This window comes from Trematomus bernacchii, unplaced genomic scaffold (assembly GCF_902827165.1).
Source record: "Trematomus bernacchii unplaced genomic scaffold, fTreBer1.1, whole genome shotgun sequence".
NCBI classification, from domain to species: domain Eukaryota; kingdom Metazoa; phylum Chordata; class Actinopteri; order Perciformes; family Nototheniidae; genus Trematomus; species Trematomus bernacchii.
This window is the reverse complement of record NW_022987477.1, coordinates 8,602,056-8,622,566: the sequence shown is the minus strand read 5'-3', so window position 1 is coordinate 8,622,566 and position 20,511 is coordinate 8,602,056. Positions and strand designations below refer to the sequence as shown.

Genomic DNA, 20,511 nt, shown 5'->3' with positions numbered 1-20,511 from the left:
GGATGGTATTATTTGTTCTCAAAAGAAAAAGGGAAGAGGAAAAACAAGAATGAGGCATGCTGGGTGTTCTGGAAATGGAAGTAGTTGGCATGGATCGGGAGGAAAGTATGTCTTAGCCTCTTCACTTACTGCTCTCCTGCATCCTGGCCACAAAGCCAGTCAGAGGTATCTGTGGAGTCAGCTGGGCCATGGGGGGAGGAGGAGGAGCGATAGACACTGAAAGCCAGCAGAGAAGAAAACGGAGAGGCAGAGAAAGAAAGCAACAAAAAAAACAAAAACAGAAAAAGCCCCATCAGTCACCACGAATATACAGAAGACAGTTAAGAGTGCAACCTGATACCAAGCATACGTAACAGTGACACAGACTAAAGACAGACACACTGCAGGAATGTGAGCTTATACAAGTCTAACAGACAGAGTGATGTGCTTGGTCGAATTAATTAAACTGTCGACTCAGACATTTTTATAAATTCCCAAATGATTGAAAGAAAATGTTTGAATGATCAATTATTGCAACAAGGGTCAACTGAGTAATTAATTCAACCGTCTTTAGCTGCAGAAAACACAAAAGTTCAGTGACGTTCGTGATGAGATTTCACATGGTATCTGGGGATTGCTGAGGCCAGAGGATAAACTGCGGATTAGGTTTGATTTCTGTCAATCAGGCGGCTCGCACTCATTGCTTTAAAGGTCCCATGTCATGCTTTTCCGGTTATTACCCGTCCCCTTGTGTGTTATGTAGATTTTTCTGCATGTAAACGGTCTGCAAAGTCACAAACCCTCAAAGTACACCCTGTAGCGAGTAAAGCTCTAACACAGAAAAGACCTGTCTATGCTGTCCCAGAACGCCTCGTTGGAGATTTCTCTTTTTCCATTTTTGTCCTTCCTGAGTATGGTGACGGAACCATGCCCAATCCGTGGAGCCACACACACACACACACACACACACACACACACACACACACACACACACACACACACACACACACACACACACACACACACACCACACACACACACACACACACACACACACACACACACACACACACACACACACACACACACACACACACACACACACACACACACACACACACACACACACACACACACACACACACACACACACACACACACACACACACACACACACACACACACACACACACACACACACACACACACACCTCATCTGTTTGTCATTACTGGTTGCTAAAGCCATTGTAACACATAATCACTGATGTTCCGCTGTAATAGTGTTGGACTCATCAGAACAGAGTGGGCCAATCAGAGCACAGTGGGCTCATAGGGAGGGGGGGGCAGGAGCTCCAACAAGCCGTTTAGGACAGAGAGTGAATACACATATTATACAGAGATGCTGTATGAGAAACCAATGTGATTTTGGAACATTGAACAATGTAAATCTATTCTAGTAGACCTCAACAATGGAATTATGATCAGTAGAAATGGCCATGTCATGGGACCTTTAAAAGAAGGGATGTGATTGGCCAGAGGGAGGCGCTGTTTGTATTGGATGTCTATCAACCCTATCCTAAATCCAAGCAAACCTGCTGAACTCCCCATACAGATTGAAGCTATGTAGAGCACTTTGAATTCATACTTTTGACGGATCATTTGCACTTGGATAGATCAATAGAGACACAAATAAATACGGCTACAGTGCTTCTGTAAATGCACACCCAGGCAAAACAAGCACATTATTGCCAGGTGTCAATGCCGTCAAACACATGGTGAACGGAATGCGATTGAACACATCTGGAGGTGGTCTGTTGGTCTGATCTCAGCCAGGTGTGCATGCAGTCCTTACAGTGTGACCACATTCTTAAGGGGGGGGGGGGGGAAGAATCCTCCAAGCAAGGTGAAAGGTCAGCTAGCTCCATTTCTGTCTGCTATCTCAAGCTGTGGCAGAAGCTAGCAAGTCTTCCGTTTAAAAGGTGACTCGAAAATAATAACGTAATGTAAAGGTCCTGATTGGATGTCATTATCCATAGAATTTAACCAGATAATGATCACATGTTATCACCAAATAGAGACTGCATCTTAGACAGTAGCTAGTTTTAAAGAATTAAAACCCACATGATGAACAGAGAATTATATTGACAGGTTATTAGTCTTCTGCAAAAACATAACCAAAAACTGCGACTATTGTTGAGAGAAATAAAGTGTCTGGTTGAAATCTACTGTCAAATCCTAGAAAAAGACACAAATTCTGCATAAATACCAAAGTCATCCCTTTGATAAAAAGCCTTGAAGGGGTTGTTCAGTTTTGAAGATGGGATGTATGAGGTACGTATGCACCCAGAGTAGTTAGCCTTTAGAACTTTGAATAACAGACCAAGTTATGGCATGTAAGTCAAAAATAAACTGCTTTGGATGGGGGCTGCAGCAAGTTATATTAGCTGGAAAAAAAAAAAGGCACAGGTAATGAAATCTAGTTCAAGTGTATACTTAATTTAGAATGTTTTCACAGCTTTACCTTGACATTAGACAGCCCTGTCCCACAGAGCCTTTACAGTAAATCCATCTATGCTCTCGACATAGCCAGCAGAGTGCATTGACAACATTTGTGATTTTAACTCGCATAACACAGGAGTTCCTAGTGTACCAATGCCTAAATTGGTTTGTTTGTTGATTTTATGCGTGACTTTGGCTTCCCCACAGTACTTTGTTTTAAATTGTTGCTGGTACAATGGTCCGTCTGGTACAAACAGTGAACTATCCCTTAACCCGCTCCATCAATCTGCAAGAGAAGTCAATAATACTGACAAGAATTAAATCTTGACCTTTAGGCCACAGTGACTCTCTTGCAAATATGTGGCTTCTTTAGTTTGTGACTGTGCGTGATTTGGAAGAAATGTGACATGTTGTGCTTCAGTGACAGTTCAGGATGTATAAAGCAGGTAAAGGCTGGAGACAGAAGGGCCTTACTTGAGTTCTGGCCGTAGCCATGAGTGCCTCCATTAATATGAGGCTGTTGCTGCTGTTGTTGTTGCTGCTGCTGCTGCTGCTGCTGTAGTAGTAGTTGTTGTTGTTGTTGCTGTAGTTGCTGCTGCTGCTGCAAGGAGAACTGGGAAGTGACCGACGGCGCCCGGCGGTACGTGCCCGTGGCCGAAACCATAGAGACAGAGGAGTTGGAGGGGTTGTGCCGCGAAATCTGCCGCGAGATGGTTCCAAACTGGGACATTGGAGCGGGTCCCAGACCAGGCCCAGGGGCCACCACTAGAAACACCCAGAGACAAGGGGAGGAACAGAGGAAGGATAGATGAGATGAAAGAGGGGGGAGGGGGGTTAGACAGAGGAGAGAAAAAAAAAAGCACCCAACACATGAATCATCAAGATTATAAAAGATAATGTGAGCTTTTTACATACTGATTAGAGCCCCACACCTTATGAAAAGACAATCAATAACCAATTTAAGGAAGCAAGGTGAGCTAGGGAAGCAACACAGATTGTCAATTGATCATACAGTTGCACAGATATTTAATTAAGGTGAAATGAAAAACAAAAGTCGAGAGAATAAATCCGGCACCTAAGAGTTCTTGAGGGAAACACTTCAGTGAGCAAAGAGAGCAGCAGCAGAACCAACAGATCCTTTACGTTTCCACGGATGTGAAAACAATGTAACTTCCAAATCAGCAACAGCATCCACAATGTTTCAACATTACGTTGAAAATGTGCAGACTATTCATCGAGTGGGTGTGTGTGTGAGAAAAAGGTTTATTTTGTTCGTCTCAAGTATTTCCTGTTCACATTTCTAGATAGCGTACTGTCTCTCAGGAGAGGCCCTGCTCAGATAAGGATGGGTGGAACCAGAGGAAGTAGAGATTCAGAGGAACACAGGGGGCAAACAAACTTCTGCATACCGCCACTAGCAGAAGTAATTATAGCTGCATTGATGTTCTGAGGATTAAATGTGCATGTTTCAAGTGATCATCTCGCTGAAGATTACTGCAGTCAATCAGATATGAGCCGCCATTGTACAAACACAAACACACAGTCGTTGGTAGAGCTTTGCAGAGCTCTTGACAGGAAATCAAAACCAGCATATTCCAGTGATTCAGAGTCAATATCCCCGGTAAATTGAAGCTTCATCAGGCAGTATTGAATGTTTCCAGCAATCAAATGGCTATTTAAATGTGTTCCAACTTCATTAACCAGAAATCATAATATGTGATATCAGTTGTAAATGTAGCTGCTGCAAGATTGAGTGCTTGTTATTTCTATTTTAGTATCTACCATTCATTCTTTAGTTCTTAGTAAATAGAAGCCATCTTTAGAATAGTGTAACTAAATCAGATTGCAACATTCAAATATAAATAGTGTTTTAGCTAGTTATGATTTAAGTAAGGTTAAAACATGCTGCTAGTTAACATTAAGCATGGTCTATTAAAGTATCACAAAAGTGTACAATTATTTTAAAGGGGGGAAAACAATATATTAAACTTGAATGACAATGCTTTGTATATTTACTTATGCATACATGGAAAAAATGGCTGCGTGTCAGAGTTAGTATTAGGTGTCTTCATTTGGAACAATTACTTACTAGCTAGTTTTATGTTAGCATGCTAGCTAGTTCAATGTTGTTGGCATGTCATTCTGTAATTTAAAAAGGTATGCTGTGAATATAATGACATTTAATGTAAGAGTTCGCCAATATTCTGATCAAATGTGAAATCAAACTTTGACCATATTTCTTTACTTTTTATACTCCTTAATCCAAGCAGATCGAGTTTTAGCCATTAGCAAGTTTACGTTAGCTTTGTCAGTTACTTCAGTTAGCTATGCAGCACTTGGTAGTAACTGAGTGAAAATATTTTGGATGGATGATATAATAATAATAATAATAATAATAATAATAATAATAATAATAATAATAATAATGTGCTATAGGCCTACTAACATGTGCAATTACGAATCTGCAACTACATTCTTTTGTACCGTTACAATACCGCTCATCACTGTACAGTTTTTTACATTCATTACTTGTTCCATCTTTGTTTTGAGTAGTTTGTTCGTTGTTCAATTTAATATGCTAATTATGTTGATGGTACCTTTTGTAAATCTGGCAAAAATAATTTGCTTCGGGATAAATAAAGTCTTATTTTATACAATTAATCTCTATGTAAAAACTCAATTTTGTGGTGTTTATTTAGTTTTCCGCTATATATGTTATAACTAGGTTATAACTAAGTAGCAAATAATAGCTGAGATATAAAATATCTGAATTACCAAAATGGTCTCCTTCGTTACTTCCCAATCATGATGTATGCTATAATAAGAACATTTTGAGTAATGCAGCTGCACCAATCCAACATCCTTTTATTTGGTAAAAGGGTAACTTACCTGTGTAGAAGAAGTCTCAAAAATCACAAAGGTAAATTCATTTTGTATCTTATTTTTGGAATCACTACACATCCTGCTTGTAGGGCTTACATTTCATTTTTAAATGTAGGTTGTTAAAGTTATCATCACTTCTATCAATGTTAATAGCCTAAATATACTGCAGATTGAGGTCAAATGTAAATAGACCAGGCAGTTATTAACTTTTGACAGGCCTTAGGTGATATGAGACTTCTTCATCAGCCAATTATAGAAAGATCAGTGAAGAATAAGGAAGCACCACCACCACTGAGGATTGAGAAAAATGTTAATAAACCGCAAAGAAAAAGGCATATTGAAAGTAACCTGCTGTGTCTTCAATTAGAGGCAAAGATACAGCCTGTTCACACTGCAAGCAAGATGATCATTTCCTAAGGAGCCTAACAACCAGTTTGGAATGAAATGATGAGCAATCGCTTTTACCTTAAAAGTGCAGAGTATGGGGAGCTATTAAAACACTCAAACCCTTTGTGCTCTATAAACTCCAAATATCTCAAAAGATGTTTGGAAGCAGCTGCATTGGTTTTCTGTTTTCATTAATTAACTAGGGGTTTGTTTGCAAGCTTTGTTTACTCATTACTGTAGAGAAATTCAATATAACACCTTTAATATGCAGCCCAATGTGTATGGAAATAAAATGGATGATTTGATTGCCGATAAACATGAGACTCTCTTGCTTGCAGTGTGTACAAACAGACACCCATCCACCCTTATTTGTGCTGCTCCACCATAGGAAGATACCAGAAGCCGTGCTGATTATCCACCGTCCGGGCAGAAGAGGCGATAAGAGCGGCCTCTGGGGTTTCGGCGTCTCACCTATAGGTGGAGGAGGTGGTGGTGGTGGTGGTGGTGGTGGGGGGCCGAGCCCGGCCATGGGAGGAGCGGGAGGAGGAAGAGGAGGAGGAGGAGGAGGAGGAGGAGGGGGGGTGGTGGGGGTGGGGCCCCCAGAGGAGCGAACATTGGCGGTACTGAAAGGAGTATTTACATTAGTAACCATTTAACTTGTAACTTGGTCGTGGAGCCGCACACTCTTGGAAACACTTCTTTTGTGGAGTGTTTCCATGGCAACGAGCTTGCAGGGAGAGCAGTGGATGGTTCTGTTCAGGCAGCAGGAGGCTGGCGCTGAGGTACTGAAGCTGCATTAAACTAAAATATTTCTTTTCAGCTCAAATCTTTTGTAAAAGTCCAATGAGTTGTATCTAAGGCGTGTGTATGGTGTAAAGCAGTACTGTGAGTGGTGTTATGTGAGCCTTACTGTCCCACTGTAAAGCAGCAGGCCTAAAGCAGCGTGGCCTATTTACACTGGAGGATAGAGAATCAGCTGTGCTTAGAACACAATGGGCCTGCATAATCCCTGTCTGGTAAACATAGGCTTTGTGTAGTGTGGAGATTTACTATGTGCAAATACATGTTACATTTACACCTCCTCAATGAATGCTTAATATTGGCATATAATACATGTTATATTTAAATGTATGAACTCTTTCCTGATGTTTGCTGCTCCAAATTTCCAAAAATTTTATCATTTATTTGGGGAAATAAGGTCATTTTTAATGCAAATTCACAGATATGCACTTAGGACTTAAAGGCACGTAGTGTGTTATTTAGCAGTTACTCAGTCTACTGTTTGTAATGGGGGCATGAATGTTTTTTTTAATGTTAAATATTGTTAGTTTTTTCATTTCAGAACACATATTGCAAAAAACTATTTTCTTTGGGAATATAAAAAGCAGATATTTGCTTTTTTTTTATACTCAAAAGTGTTATTTCATCCTGTATTTGGAGCATGGGAAAGGGTTATACAACTCTTAGGTGGGTTAGCAGCACAGGGTGGGGCAGGATTTATTGGCGGTTTAAAAAAATGCCTGAAGCTGGTTAAATACAATCCTTCCCTCATTTAATATCAGCAAGGGGAAAAGGCTGGCTGGCCTCTGGCAACTGTCACTGCATGATGTGCTGCTAGCAAAGAGCTCACCTGGTCCAGAGTTGGGGATGGAGGGTGTAGGCACGGCGATGGGAATGCCAATACCGCTGCTGCCGCTGTTCTCCCTGCTGCTGCTACCCCCGCTGCTTCCACTGTGGAGGAGAGAAGAGGAAGAGGACACGGTTATATTCAGGGCAACATGCTCACACTGCACAGCAGGTAAGACTGCAGATATATGGACTATATAATTTACAATTATCAGAATGTAAAACTGAATATGTTTCTCTCAACTGTCTTCTTAGTACTGAGCTGCAGATTGACACACCCCGCTGAGCAACACATGAGTCACTCTGGTGAGGTAGGAATCATACTAACAGAGTAAAATGGAGTATAATATAGCATTAATATTGATAGTTTCTTATTTTCTATCTCACTTCAGATCCTCTGATTGCCCCAAAAGTCTTACACACACTTACATTAACAGCAATTATTATATGCATGTATTTGGCAGCTCACATTAGAATGGGTTTGAATATCAGGCTAAATTTAAAATAAACACTTCTACATGAGATGAGCTTTTTGCCAAATCCATTCACATGCTAAAGCATTAGTGAATGGACTCAAAGCAACCAAGACACAATAGCGAAACCACTTTATGAGAACATATGGATTTGAGGCGCAATATGTAGCCACAGATAATAATATAGCCAGGCAGGATTATCAGTGCCGATACAGTGGATTATGGGTGATTCTATTTATATAAAAAATTTGACACGTGAATATGTGTTTCACATATTTATTGTGCAAGAACATGCTAATTTTTGTGAATTTGTCTTGTTCTTGTTTCACAGACACCTATATATTCCTGTATTTGAAATTAGTTTCAACATCTTTTATCAGGGTCCCACAACCATAAATCATATACATTTTTATGGTAATTAATAGATTCAATTATTTATCATAAAATCCTTCTTCCTTAAATCATTGCAAACTGTACATTTGTAGACTTTCTTGGACAAAAACAAACAAAAAAGTATTAACGAGGTGTCAGTTTCGGCTCTGGGAACTTGTGATGGGGAATTTATGACTGTATTATTGACTTAATCTATAAAAAGAAAGAATCATCAAGGAAAATAAAAGCTATGTGAAGTCAATATCAATATCATGAGACATTTTGGTTATCATAATATTCTGATAAATAAATCTTTGCTGATCTGAAAAGCTAGTGTTTTTTTCACATATTTCACAGTTCCAGTTAAGAGGCATAATAAACAATTACATTTGAACTTTGCTACCATAACCAGAAAATTAATAATTGATTACTAGTAATTCTATTATTTTGTAAACACTGCCCCCCCCACCCCACCCCTGGGATATAGGGCATGTTAATTCAGCATGTATGTCAGCTGTGCCGCGGCCTGTATAAGCGTTGTTCACCCTGTGTTTGACCCTGAGGCGCTGAGATCAATGATGAAACCCCCCCCCCCCTCTCACTCTCTCTCTGGCCTTGATCCACAGCCCCTTGTGCCCCATCTCTCCCTTTCCCCCCCTCTTTCATCCCTGCTTTTCAACTGATCCTTCTCCCCACCTCTCACCCCTTACCATCCCTCGACCTCTTCCTCTCATCCCCTCCTCGCCTGTAAAGTGATTCCCCTCACCCCCGTCTCCTCTGATTCCTTCCATCTCTTTGCACCCGCTTCCACGTCACCTCCCCCCACATCTCTTCTTTATCCCCTTTTCCCATCATCCCCCTCTCTCCCCTTTCCTCTCTGATCCATGTCAGTCAGGCCCTGGGGCTCTGTAGGCACGACCAGCAGGGGTTTCCCTCTGAAGGTTGTTGGTGGTAGTGGGAGTCTTCGGGGATAAAGGCTAAACAATATAATGTCATTCCTCTTTTGAAGTGAACGTAGTACTTTACTCCCCCATCTGATTCTGATTCTAATCCCTCTATAAGTTAGCGGTTCCTTCACTAACCCATTTATATTTTCCCCGGCTTTTGTCTTTGTTTCAGAAACGCGGTGAAAGAAAAGCACTCAGCTCCATCTCTCCACCTTCCTGTCTCATTCAGCCACCACTCAACATGGTGAGCTGTTTAGAAATCAACTAACTCACAGAAAAGGCTTTACAAAGTTCTAGCTCACTCGCTCACAGGTTACCAAATGTCCTCGAGCCAGTGAGGAAAAAGACACAGTTCACAGTAAAAGGAACAAAAAGTAAAAAAAAGTGAATTTTGAAGTGATATGACTAGACATTAGCGGAAAGACAAGACGTACAGATGAGCCTGGAGCATAATGTAACAAGAGAACAAATTGAAATCTCTTTGATACGAAAAGTGAAGATTGTTATCAAGGCTTCAAATAACCTGAAGCACATAAAGAGCAGAATGAGGGTTTCTGTAATCTACCATAATAATCTTATGATGAGAAATCAGATCAGTTACTGTATGCCAAATTCAGACCTAACTGCAACATATTTTGAAAAGGACCATCTGGGGCGAAATGTTCAGCTATCTTGCCAAAAAGAAGAAGTTCTGAGCTTGTGGATGGGTTATGAGTTGCTTCACAATTGAAGTTAAACAGATACAAATTGATAGTTAGTACATGAAATAACATATTCATGTTTACGGGTTTAACGATTTGGCGAGGTTACACAGAGAGTGCAAAATACAGTCCTTTCAGTCCTCAAATAATGTGTATGCCACATTTTAAGTATTTTGGAGTCTTAAATGGCACTTATTTTGAGACTGCAAAATGAAATGAACAAAGGTATTCAGCAGAGAAACAGGCAGCCTATGTATATCCTGCTGGTGCAAAATAACACCGTATAAATATAGGGTTTTTACTGTATTTAACATGTACAGTCCTCTCTTTCCGTGGTGTATTTTAAGTGCACCAATGAAGTATTTCAAAATCATAAACCAGTCACTGTGGCAGAAGTCATCATTATTTTGAGATAAGAAAAGTACTTTAAGAGTCATTGAGCAAGCAAAATACACTTTAAAAAAAAAAACTGTACTTCAAATACAGCATGGTTATGTGTTCCAAATATCTTTTTAACTTGCTCTAAAATCTCACATCATATAGAATGTTTAAGTGTGTGTTTACGAGTGTTGTGTTGAAGTATTGTGAAGAGTACCTTTTTTGGGGTATATGCATTCCTATGCTTTTATCAGAGAGATAGAAGTAGAGAGATGTTGAACAAAATGTAACAAAGCAACATGACAAGAAAATGGAGATAAATTGAATATTTACTGCATTCTTCAATCATTTATTGCATTTTGACGTATACTATACCCATCGAGTCAAACGCCATCTTAAATGCATTCTGTTTGGTTTGTATAGTTGAAGTAGGAATCCTAGTAACAAATGTTATTACCATGACCGACTGTAATGAGCATGTTTTCTCCAAATGATATCTGCATAAGCCGGTGTAATCTTTTCCACAGGAAGATGATAACAGCAGGAACACGCAGATATTGAATTTAGGTCTCAGCTGAGGATGGCAGAGACGGATGAGCTGAATAAGCAAAGCTGACTTTAAGCCTGTGCAATCAAATAGTGATGCGGCAGCAATGTTATCTGAAGCAGGGCGTTTGGGGGGGGGGGGGGGGCACGACTCTGAGGACAGCATCCGTTTGTCAAAGGGACATCAATACAAAGTAGAATAACTACTTTTGTGAAAACAAACATGAGCAAGAAACAGAAGTTGAGGCGAGGGTAAGGAAAATATAATAGCTATGTAATATTCACGAGTGTCACAGTCAGCATTAAAGGCTTTTTAGCTAATGAGGCTCACTCGTAACTCAAATTTGATGAACGGGGAGACTGCTGTATAACAAGAGCCATGTTCAAGGGTTTCCATGCTGCAGTTGACTTAGGGTTTTTTGAAACGGCACTTTATATCAGAGGCTTTTACAGATATTAATATCAAAGTGATTCAGGCAGCGGTGAGAAACCCTTGTCAGACAAATGCTGGATTTAGTGTAGCGGAGAGGAGGAAGAGGTGCGTAAGTGCTCCAAACAGCTGAACTAAGAGAAGAGATTTGAGCTGTGTGACATGGAGGGGAACTGTGTTTTATTTTGAAGAGATGCTTTTATACCCATAAGCATTCATTTCAAAGGGGTAGCTGGAACACTAATACCACTCACACCTATGCATATAAAGTCCTCACTCACAAAACACACATAAGTTCCTGTCTTACTCGCGGTTAAAAGCTAAGCGAAGTTGATTACCATTTCACTTGCAGGATTTAAGAGTGTTTTCTTCATAAAGTTAGTTGATCTAAAATATCCCCACCCACATACTCCACCCAGAATTCCAGCTCCTACCTTCTGGTAGAAGATTCAGGGTTCATAAGCACTCATTCCTACCTATGTCCATTAAGCTTCTTAACATTCACATGTAATGAAATGTACTTTTTAAAGGTTGACCATGAGGGTTGTGCAATAGGTCGCCATTGTCAGTATGTGCGTCTGTGTATTGTGTTTGTTCAAACGGTGTATGAGTGATGATATGTGTATGTATTTGAATGTTTACTATGTTTGTATATGTACATGTATGCGGAACTGCAGGACGGAGTCCAGAACAAAGTTCCTTATGGGGACAATAAAGTATATCGTATCGTATCGTATCGTATCTCAAACTTCATCATCAGCAGCATACTGTATACTGTCAATGTATTTATCTCCATTGCAATTTCACTACCACTTCTCCTGTCTGCTTTGTATTTGCTTAACTTCTTGCTTATTCAAATAAACCTGACTTGACCTTAAGTTGTGTGTGTGTGTGTGCGTGTGCGTGTGCCTGTGCGTGTGTGTGTGTGTTGATCTAGTACTGTAGCTAACCCCTAATCTATACTAAATGTTGCGCAAAGTGCACAGAAAGTGTCTAGAGATCTCTCTGCTTCTTTATTAGATTCAAGCAATTAAATATTGTAATTATCGATTCATTTATAGATTTATTTTTTATTCAATCAATTCACTTTTCAGCCTGTAAAATGTTTGAAAATAAAAGGACATCAAAGCTCACAAAGCCCATGATGGCACCTTATAATCATCAATGGTATAAAATATATATTTTTTTCAACCATTAATCAGGAATAAACAGACAGTAATTGAAGAGTTGTGACTTCATATGCTTTGTTAGTGACTGTCAAAGTGTTTTTTTGTTTTTATCATGATGACTTTTGCATGTGTGGCTGCTTTGTATTTTGGACTTTAAATACTTTTCAGCTTTTCAACTATACAGCCTGTGTAGTATATTTTCAACGTGCTTCTGTAAAGCGGCATGTAACGGTATAATAAACGTATTATATTCTTTGCAAGCTCTTGCGGACCACATCAAATGAAGCCTACCCTGCTGTAGACAGACTGTGTGTTATCTACCTGTGTGTGCGCTGCCTCTGGTTGAGTGATGCCGTGCGTCCGGGGCTCTGCTGGCCCTGCTGGTTGTTCAGTCGGGCGGGGCTGGTCATGTAGTCGTTGGGCACTGTGGGAGGCTTCACCGGCTCCAGGGTCTTGTAGGATGTGTTGCGTCTGCAAGCGGGCAAAGATGGAAAGACATATAATGAATCAAGGACAGGAATGATCATAATTCAATCTGCTATCAGAACTGCAAGGCCGTGTTCAGTAGACTGTAGTCCATCCTATCAGTTTACCCAGCTGGATGCAGCGAGCTAAAGGCTGGCTATGAGGCACAGTTTACCCTGGGAAATTAATATCTGATTACTGCCGCTGTGCATCAGACGATGACATGCTTCATCAGGCCTGACACTGACACATAGTTCCAAGACTGCCTTTTGAACCTTTTCTCTGGCTTCACTCACTTGAATTTTGTCATTTCAAATGTTTTTCCAAGCCAAAACCACATTACGACCACATGATGTTAGCTCAGTGTGGGCGGTCTTCTTTAAATGTTACTCTTCACCAAACATTCATTCATAAAAGAAAGCACAAATGCCCAAAAATAATCTTAAATAAATGCGACATGTACTTAAAACTGCATGTTCTTCTGTCGCCCCCACAACATTAACTTTTAAATGTTCAGTGATTTATAATTAGAGGATTAGCCTTCCTTTCGGGGCAACTGAATGAAATCCTTACCCGAGCGTGCCACGCCCTGACATGGGAGGGCTCGGCGGCTTCTGCGTGGGCGGATTGGTCCTCGATAGTGTTCCTCCTCTGATAGTCTGATTGTTTCCATGTTGCTGTGGCAAGAAGAAAAAACACGTATTCAACAGACAAATGACTTCAGGCACTTATGTGACAGAAATAACATTTTATAGGCTGCCCAGATTAAGACTCTTCGACACACAAATGTATATTTTAGTTGGTAATGTTTGAAGAGTTATGTAATGCCACCTTGGCTTATGTTTAACTCTTGCTGCTAATTGTAAGTTAGAAACCTCTGCGTTGTTTCAACAAGACTACTTGCATAACACCAAATAACAACATCTGGTTTTGCAGTATTTCAAATTACACATACATTTTCTGCAATACTTTATTACACACATAAGGATACGAGTTAAGCTTTGTCTGGGTAGCCTATAAGGATTTTGAATAATCTATAGAACATTTATAGACAACTACACAACATGTAAAGGACGACACACACAGTTGGTACAGTGACAAGCAGGGTGTTCTGGGAGAAGAGGACTACAGTACAAGTCTGTTAAAGGGAACAACATGGGAAATGACAATAATGATTACACATACAGGGGTTTGTTGTGAAAGGGAGTTGAACTGGGATCTATCAATAATACATTCTAGTAAAATGGGTCATGTGACAACCACACTTACCTTGGCTTTTAGCCACTTTTGAAGGCAAAGGAGAAAAAACAGGAGAAAGAGACAGAAACAGGGCATGTCAAAATGGCCATGTCCAAACGGATCAGTAGAAGTCAAAGTACAAGCGAGCAAAAAAAGTGGTATTTACACTGAGTAAACATTTAGCAAGGCCCAGGCAGGTCAGCGGTTAGAAGTCATTCTACCAGCTCCTGCCTGCTGCTCTTTTTCCTCAGACTTACAGTACCACACCCAGTACCAGACAGACTAGAAGCAAATCACTGGGATCTGATGGCAAAGCTATTGTGCGCAATTAAAACACATTTCATCTCAATCTGAGAGTGAATTTGTCTTCGTAAATCAAAAGTTTGTTGCATATATATATGGATTTTAAGTATACTTGGCATTCATGTTCATTTGTTTCATATTTTCTTTTGCACATATCCATGTTTAGATTCAATTTCAGATTATCACATCACCCGCAGCGATTAAAAACACTTTTGTACTTGGTCGGGCTGTTGTCAAAGAGAATATAAAGCCAACATAACAGTGGGGTTTGACAACTGCCGAGTCAAGTGGCTCATCTATAATGCAGCTTCCCTAGTGGCCTTTGCAGAAAGCATTGTAGCATCACAAGACCACGGTGAAAGTGTGAAGATGAAACAAACAGCCCATTCCTGGCAAAGGTCAGAATGAAAAGAGCTTTCTGCCTCTTTAAAAAGAGAGAAAAGCTCTGAATGGGAAATTTCCCATTCAAATTTCACTCTCTCCGGGTTATCAGAGCTAGACGAGATTCCATTTTCAATCTAGGTCATGCTAGGAAGGCAAAAGCCTACTACAGCATTCTCTTATCTTCCCGGCTAATGCTGTATCTGTTCTGCTGCCGAAACCAGAATGATAGCGTGGAAATGCTTGAATTATTTCAAAGTTGAATTATGGGACAGACTCTGGTTCAGATTACGGTCATCATCAAGTCCAAAAAGGCTTAGCCTGCTGAGCTGGGGTGAAAATCTAAAGCAATGAAGTCTGTCAAAGTTGCGTGATTAGCAAGTACGGTAATCTTTCACTTAAAAAGGGATACACCCCCTGATCTTGGGTTTGTTGACAAGGATACATCCCAAACAATGATCTAAAAAGATGACAAATGTGTATGCAAATCTGACTTTTCTTGCTGGTGTGACATATGACAGTTGCCAATGTTGAATTTTTTTGTGTTTTAACTCAGATTATAACTCTTAAACTCACACTTGCCATCAGCTCATACATTCTTTGATTATTGGGTAATCAATTAGCTAGTATGTTTCAAATGTAAACCTCTTTTTATTGATTTACATTAGTTTAAACCCTTTTTTTTCGCCCAACCCTGCCAATCGTAATTAAATATTCATATGCTCTCTAGTAATTGATCTTGTAATTGACTGGCTACACACAAGGCTACAGGAAACTAAACATGAATCTGATCCAATATTACTGTATTTAACATGGTATGAATGAATCACTATGTATTTGACCCTTCAGTTAGTGCTTACAGTCATCTAAAGAACAAGATAATAGTATTTTTTGGCATTTTTGGACAGGTGTAAGAGGAACAATAAGAAAAAGCAGCCACAGTGAGTTGTTAGGTGAAGGTAACCATCTGTTTTTACAGTGCTTTTTATGGAAACATTTCTATCACTGTGTAGAAAATAAAATCTGATCGTAATTGGAATCATTTTTGACAACATGGAGTTTGTTGTGGCTGCACTACAAACGGACACCAATTGCTCTTCTGCTGAACTGGTTTGCCGTCTCTCCCTTTAAAACTAACCTTTTAAACTCATAAATGACACAACTCTACATGTCGGAGTAATGCTGTCAAACACCTGACATCCTCCCAGCTGACTAGATTAAACATCAGCTGACTGGAAGAAATAATCTAATCTTTGGGTATTGAAGCTCAAACATCACGCCACTGTCAAAATGCCTTGAGAAAACATCTTGATCTGTCAACTAAGAGATTTCATTTATTATTGATAAGAGAAGATTATCTATCAGATGAATTTGAAAGTCTTTATTCTCTCAATTCATCTTCTTTCTTTATTGCTACTTTGGATCTGAGAACAGCTTCTATTAAATCATTTATGTGAGCACTTTATTGTCTTTTCTCTGCACTAGAGCTCACGCCGTGGTGTTTAACTGTACAAACATTGTGTGAGGCCGTAAAACCAATTCAACATTTAGGCCAGTGTAAACACTCAGGCACATGCAAAGCGCTTCACAGTTAACTGGAGGCAATGGACATAATTTAAACTCCCATTAAAGTATTGATCCTGGTCAGTAAGTAAACCATGGCTATAGATATTCTATACAAGCCGGGTATCTGACAGCAGCCATCACGGCATACTATATGAATTAATATGAAGTATTGATGTAAAATATCGATTGGCTCTTTGGGCTGTGACATGCATAGATGAAAGGAGGTGAGTGATATAGGACGGCTGCATGAGCTAGTGTGTATCTGTGTGTGTGTTCCCCGTCACATTCACATACCAAATGTAAGAATAAAGAATCTACTGGGATTAGGCCCAGAGTAATATGCAATGTTCTTTTAATAGATGCATCAAACACTCTCAAAGCAGCCATGAAGCACGATGGTTTCGGTAATTTGACACTATTGAGCGATGACGTATTGCTATCCTGATTTTTAGAAGCTCTTTTGTTTATTCTAACACAGTAGAGTCAGGAATGTGGATGACTCACACAAGCCTCACTGGGATTCTGCTTGTTTTTTGCCCTGTGAGCATATAAATGAAATGTTCTTATAAATGAACAGGATATATAGACCATTCAATATTATAAAAAGCATCAGAGTAGCTGCTAAATAGGTCGTGAGATTGTTTTTGTCAACTACATAATCTGTTGATTCAAGCTTTTGATGAAGACTAATGCATACATTGTGTTTTTTTTAAACTCAAGTATTTTTTTTATATCTAGTTACTGTAACTCTTCGTTAGCCTCCTTGAGAAGGTTGTGAGAGATTGTGGTAGTAATTGTTTTTTGAATTGCTGTTGGAACTTTGGACAGAGCAGTCTAGTCATAGCTTCATGATTTCAGGCCTTATGCTAAGCTAACATCCCTCCTCTAGCTTCAGATTTAGCATAAAGACACGAGTCCCTTTTTAGAAAAAGAGGGAATTAATACAGTTATTAAAATAACACCTCTTTCTTTTATAAAAGAAGCAACAGTTCTTGTATGTCATAAAACATCTTCAAACTATTTTAAGTACAATTTGAACATTAATAAGCAGTGTAAACATGACCCCTTTGATGGGAACACACCCAAATAAAATCCTCCCACCATGACAGTACACAGTCAATTGAGAGTGACACAATGGCTTTTATCCTGCCTTTAATGCCCGTAACGCAGCGGTACGGTAATGGCGGCCCTCTAACTAGATCTATCTGAGAGCTGCAATTGATTGGCTGATTGATGGGGGAGAGAACGCTCAGGGGGCAGGGTAGAGAGGTCGCAAAAATGCCTTTGGCCATCAGGAAATTATGTCATTACCACCACCATAAGGATGACCCAGTGACCGCTAACGTGAGCTCTAATGGCAGAGTGGGAGTTAAAATGTCACACTTGGATTATGAGAGTGTATCACATCAAAATCAGCTTCTCCCAAGCCTTTTAGATTGCACTGATGTGAAAATAAACTACAAATCGAATTCTAACAACATCGTTCCTCTGCTAAGAGAAACTAGAGAACGAGATTACGAGGACGGTCCGAGGCCTAAGTGCCTTTAAAAACGTCTCACAAATCTGTCCTCCGCTCGCCCGTTTACAGATCATTCTAAGAATAGGGCCGTTTTCTGAAAGCTAGATGATGTAATCACTTTTTTTAGTTCATCTCCACCCCCGACCAGTTCCCACCAACCCACACTGAAACGTATTCCTGTAGGGTCAGAAGGGGTGCTTTCTGAAGATGAAAGAGATGGAGTGTGAGCCATAAAACCAGGCAAACCTCCGGCAAGGAAGAGAGGAAGGGGGGGAGGGAAGAAAATTAGACATAGTGTAAGAACAGAAGCAGAATAACTAATGGAGTGTGCACAAATCTGATGAGGTAGCGGATCTAAAAGTCGAGAAAAATACCCCAAAAATCCGGAACACTCACCTTGACACCATGGCCGACGTCATCCAATACATTGTAGTCAACAGGCTTCCTGATGTACCTGACAGGCCGCTCCATATTAGCCGGCGCTATGATCTTATGGGTCCTCGACGTGTTCTTGTTGGTGGTCAGGATCCCGATCTCCCGCCTGGCCACTTTTTCTTTATGGATGTCCACCGTCTGTAAATGACAGCGAAGACAGAAGATGTGATCGATGGTACGGCACAACAAGGTCCTCTGGGATTCAATATACTCGTCATACAGCATCTTAAGAAGATTTAATTTAATCATGAGGCTGTGCTTTTCATCACCGAGGTCATAATCTTTTTACAACAGCCATTGCCCCGGACACTAATAAAATCAATTGTGGTAAATGGCAGAGCCTGAAACCAATAATGGATGAAGCATGTGTTTCTGAACATATATTTGAATATTTAAACATTGAGTTTATTGACTACTGAATCTAGATTGTAGAATACATTTGACGGAAAGGAACCCTGCATTCAAACATCAAAAGTCATTGTGCATTAAACTCATATCCTCCCAGATGTCTATTATTAGAAAAGGACTCTTTCATCTCCCTTTTTTCAAAATGCTAGGGCCAAATTGTGATGCATTATTTATACTCCTCGAAAGCACAGTGTTTTCCTACAGAAATTGCACCAATGTTCCATTAATTAGCCAGTCCCCTTTATACAAATGAATTACTTTAAATATGCATTAGAAAACCTTGAACACTACTGGCTCAGAATAATAATATAAACGTGTTACTGAATTCTAAAAGTTGGGTTTTGATCATAAATGATCCTGTTTACGGCTCAAAGATGTAAAGTTTCTTGTTTATATCTCACAAAAATATAAAATGAAGGTTTAATTATTTGAGTTCAAGTGTTCCAAAAGGTCAATTGATGTTTTCAAATCTCTTGTTTTGTCTGACCAACATCCAAGATCCAGATATTCAATTTTAAAAACAGAGAAAAGCAGCAAATCCTCACTTTTGAGAAGCGTAAGCCACTGCCCTATACTCCCATGAGCGGAGAGCAGCCCAGGAGCAGCTGCCCTTCCTCTGAGAGATGAAAGGCTGCAATGTCTGCTGAGGGCAGACCAGTAAAACGATGGTTTCTCAGGGGGGAAGGAGTCAGCGACCAGAGCCAACAGAGGAGTCCTTTCATGCCACAGGGATCTGGAGCACCACTGAGCTCTGTCTCTGTTTCACTGTATAGCCTTCAAGTATCACTCAGTCCAGAGCGAGGGGAATCAACAACACTGGTGGATTTATGCGTTGTCCAGCAGTACAGTCCTCTCTGGACAATATCAAGTCTAATTTTAAACTGTGACATTAATGGTATTGTAGGCCTGAGAGCAGACAAGCTCTAGTAGTGTATATTTAAAAAAAATTATGCAAAGCCGATTTGAATTCTTACAAGGATATAAGAAAGTGGATTGTTAAAACTGACAGAACTGACAACAGGCAAAGTTGCTCATACATAATTGCTCCCAAAGAGATTTCCCATACAAACGGGAAACATCTGTTCTTTTCCAATGCCCTGTTGTGTCTGTTTGAATTAAGAGGGATGACAGAGCGCTGACTTCCGTCATGTTTTTTTATCCTGAGCTGCCAGAATACAAGAGGCTCTTAATATAAAAAGAGTGCAGTGATAAAGTTTTCCAAATGAGGCGAACAAACCAATGCACACATTTTCTATTTTAGCAGCATGTGAAACTAGAGTGCAAGTCCTCCACTGTGAGTGAATTTGAGATATTCATTTGATTCCACAGTTCAGAGATAATTCCCAAACTGCCATGAATCATGACGCTCTGAAAACAGCCTAAATCTTATCGGAGATTTTGTTTCCATTTGCAGGGTAGTAATGCTGATTGTAGGTCTGTTTTTACTTCCAAATCTTAGCTTTAACCTCAGTTCACCTCATTGTGACCCCAAAACAAACGCATCTTTAGAGACATTTTTAATTAATAGGACCACGATATCATAAGAAATTATGGGGAAGAAGCGGTTTTCTGACAAAACTCAAAAAGAGGAAACAACAAACCAATGAAACCAACTCCTCCTACACAAAAGAGCGTTTTTTAAATCATATATATATATATATATATGCTAATTCTGTAGCTAAACTTAATAAGCATCTGTTCTTGGCTGAACACACTCCCCTTATCAGAGAGAAACGTGTGGACAAACATCATCGCAGCTGGCATAGGGGGGAAGTGAGAAGGCAACATGGTGTGAGTTAATCTCC

General features: G+C 39.9%; 1 protein-coding gene across 1 annotated transcript in view; it reads right to left on the bottom strand.

Moving 5' to 3' along the window:
• Nucleotides 1-20,511, bottom strand: part of abi1a (abl-interactor 1a) — a 50,716-nt gene that overhangs the window by 6,119 nt on the left and 24,086 nt on the right. The window contains 9 exon segments of the mRNA XM_034148005.1: nt 130-216; nt 2,953-3,243; nt 6,220-6,337; nt 6,340-6,371; nt 7,379-7,479; nt 12,712-12,861; nt 13,429-13,532; nt 14,125-14,139; nt 18,260-18,436. Of these exon segments, the coding sequence (XP_034003896.1) occupies nt 130-216; nt 2,953-3,243; nt 6,220-6,337; nt 6,340-6,371; nt 7,379-7,479; nt 12,712-12,861; nt 13,429-13,532; nt 14,125-14,139; nt 18,260-18,436 (1,075 nt within the window).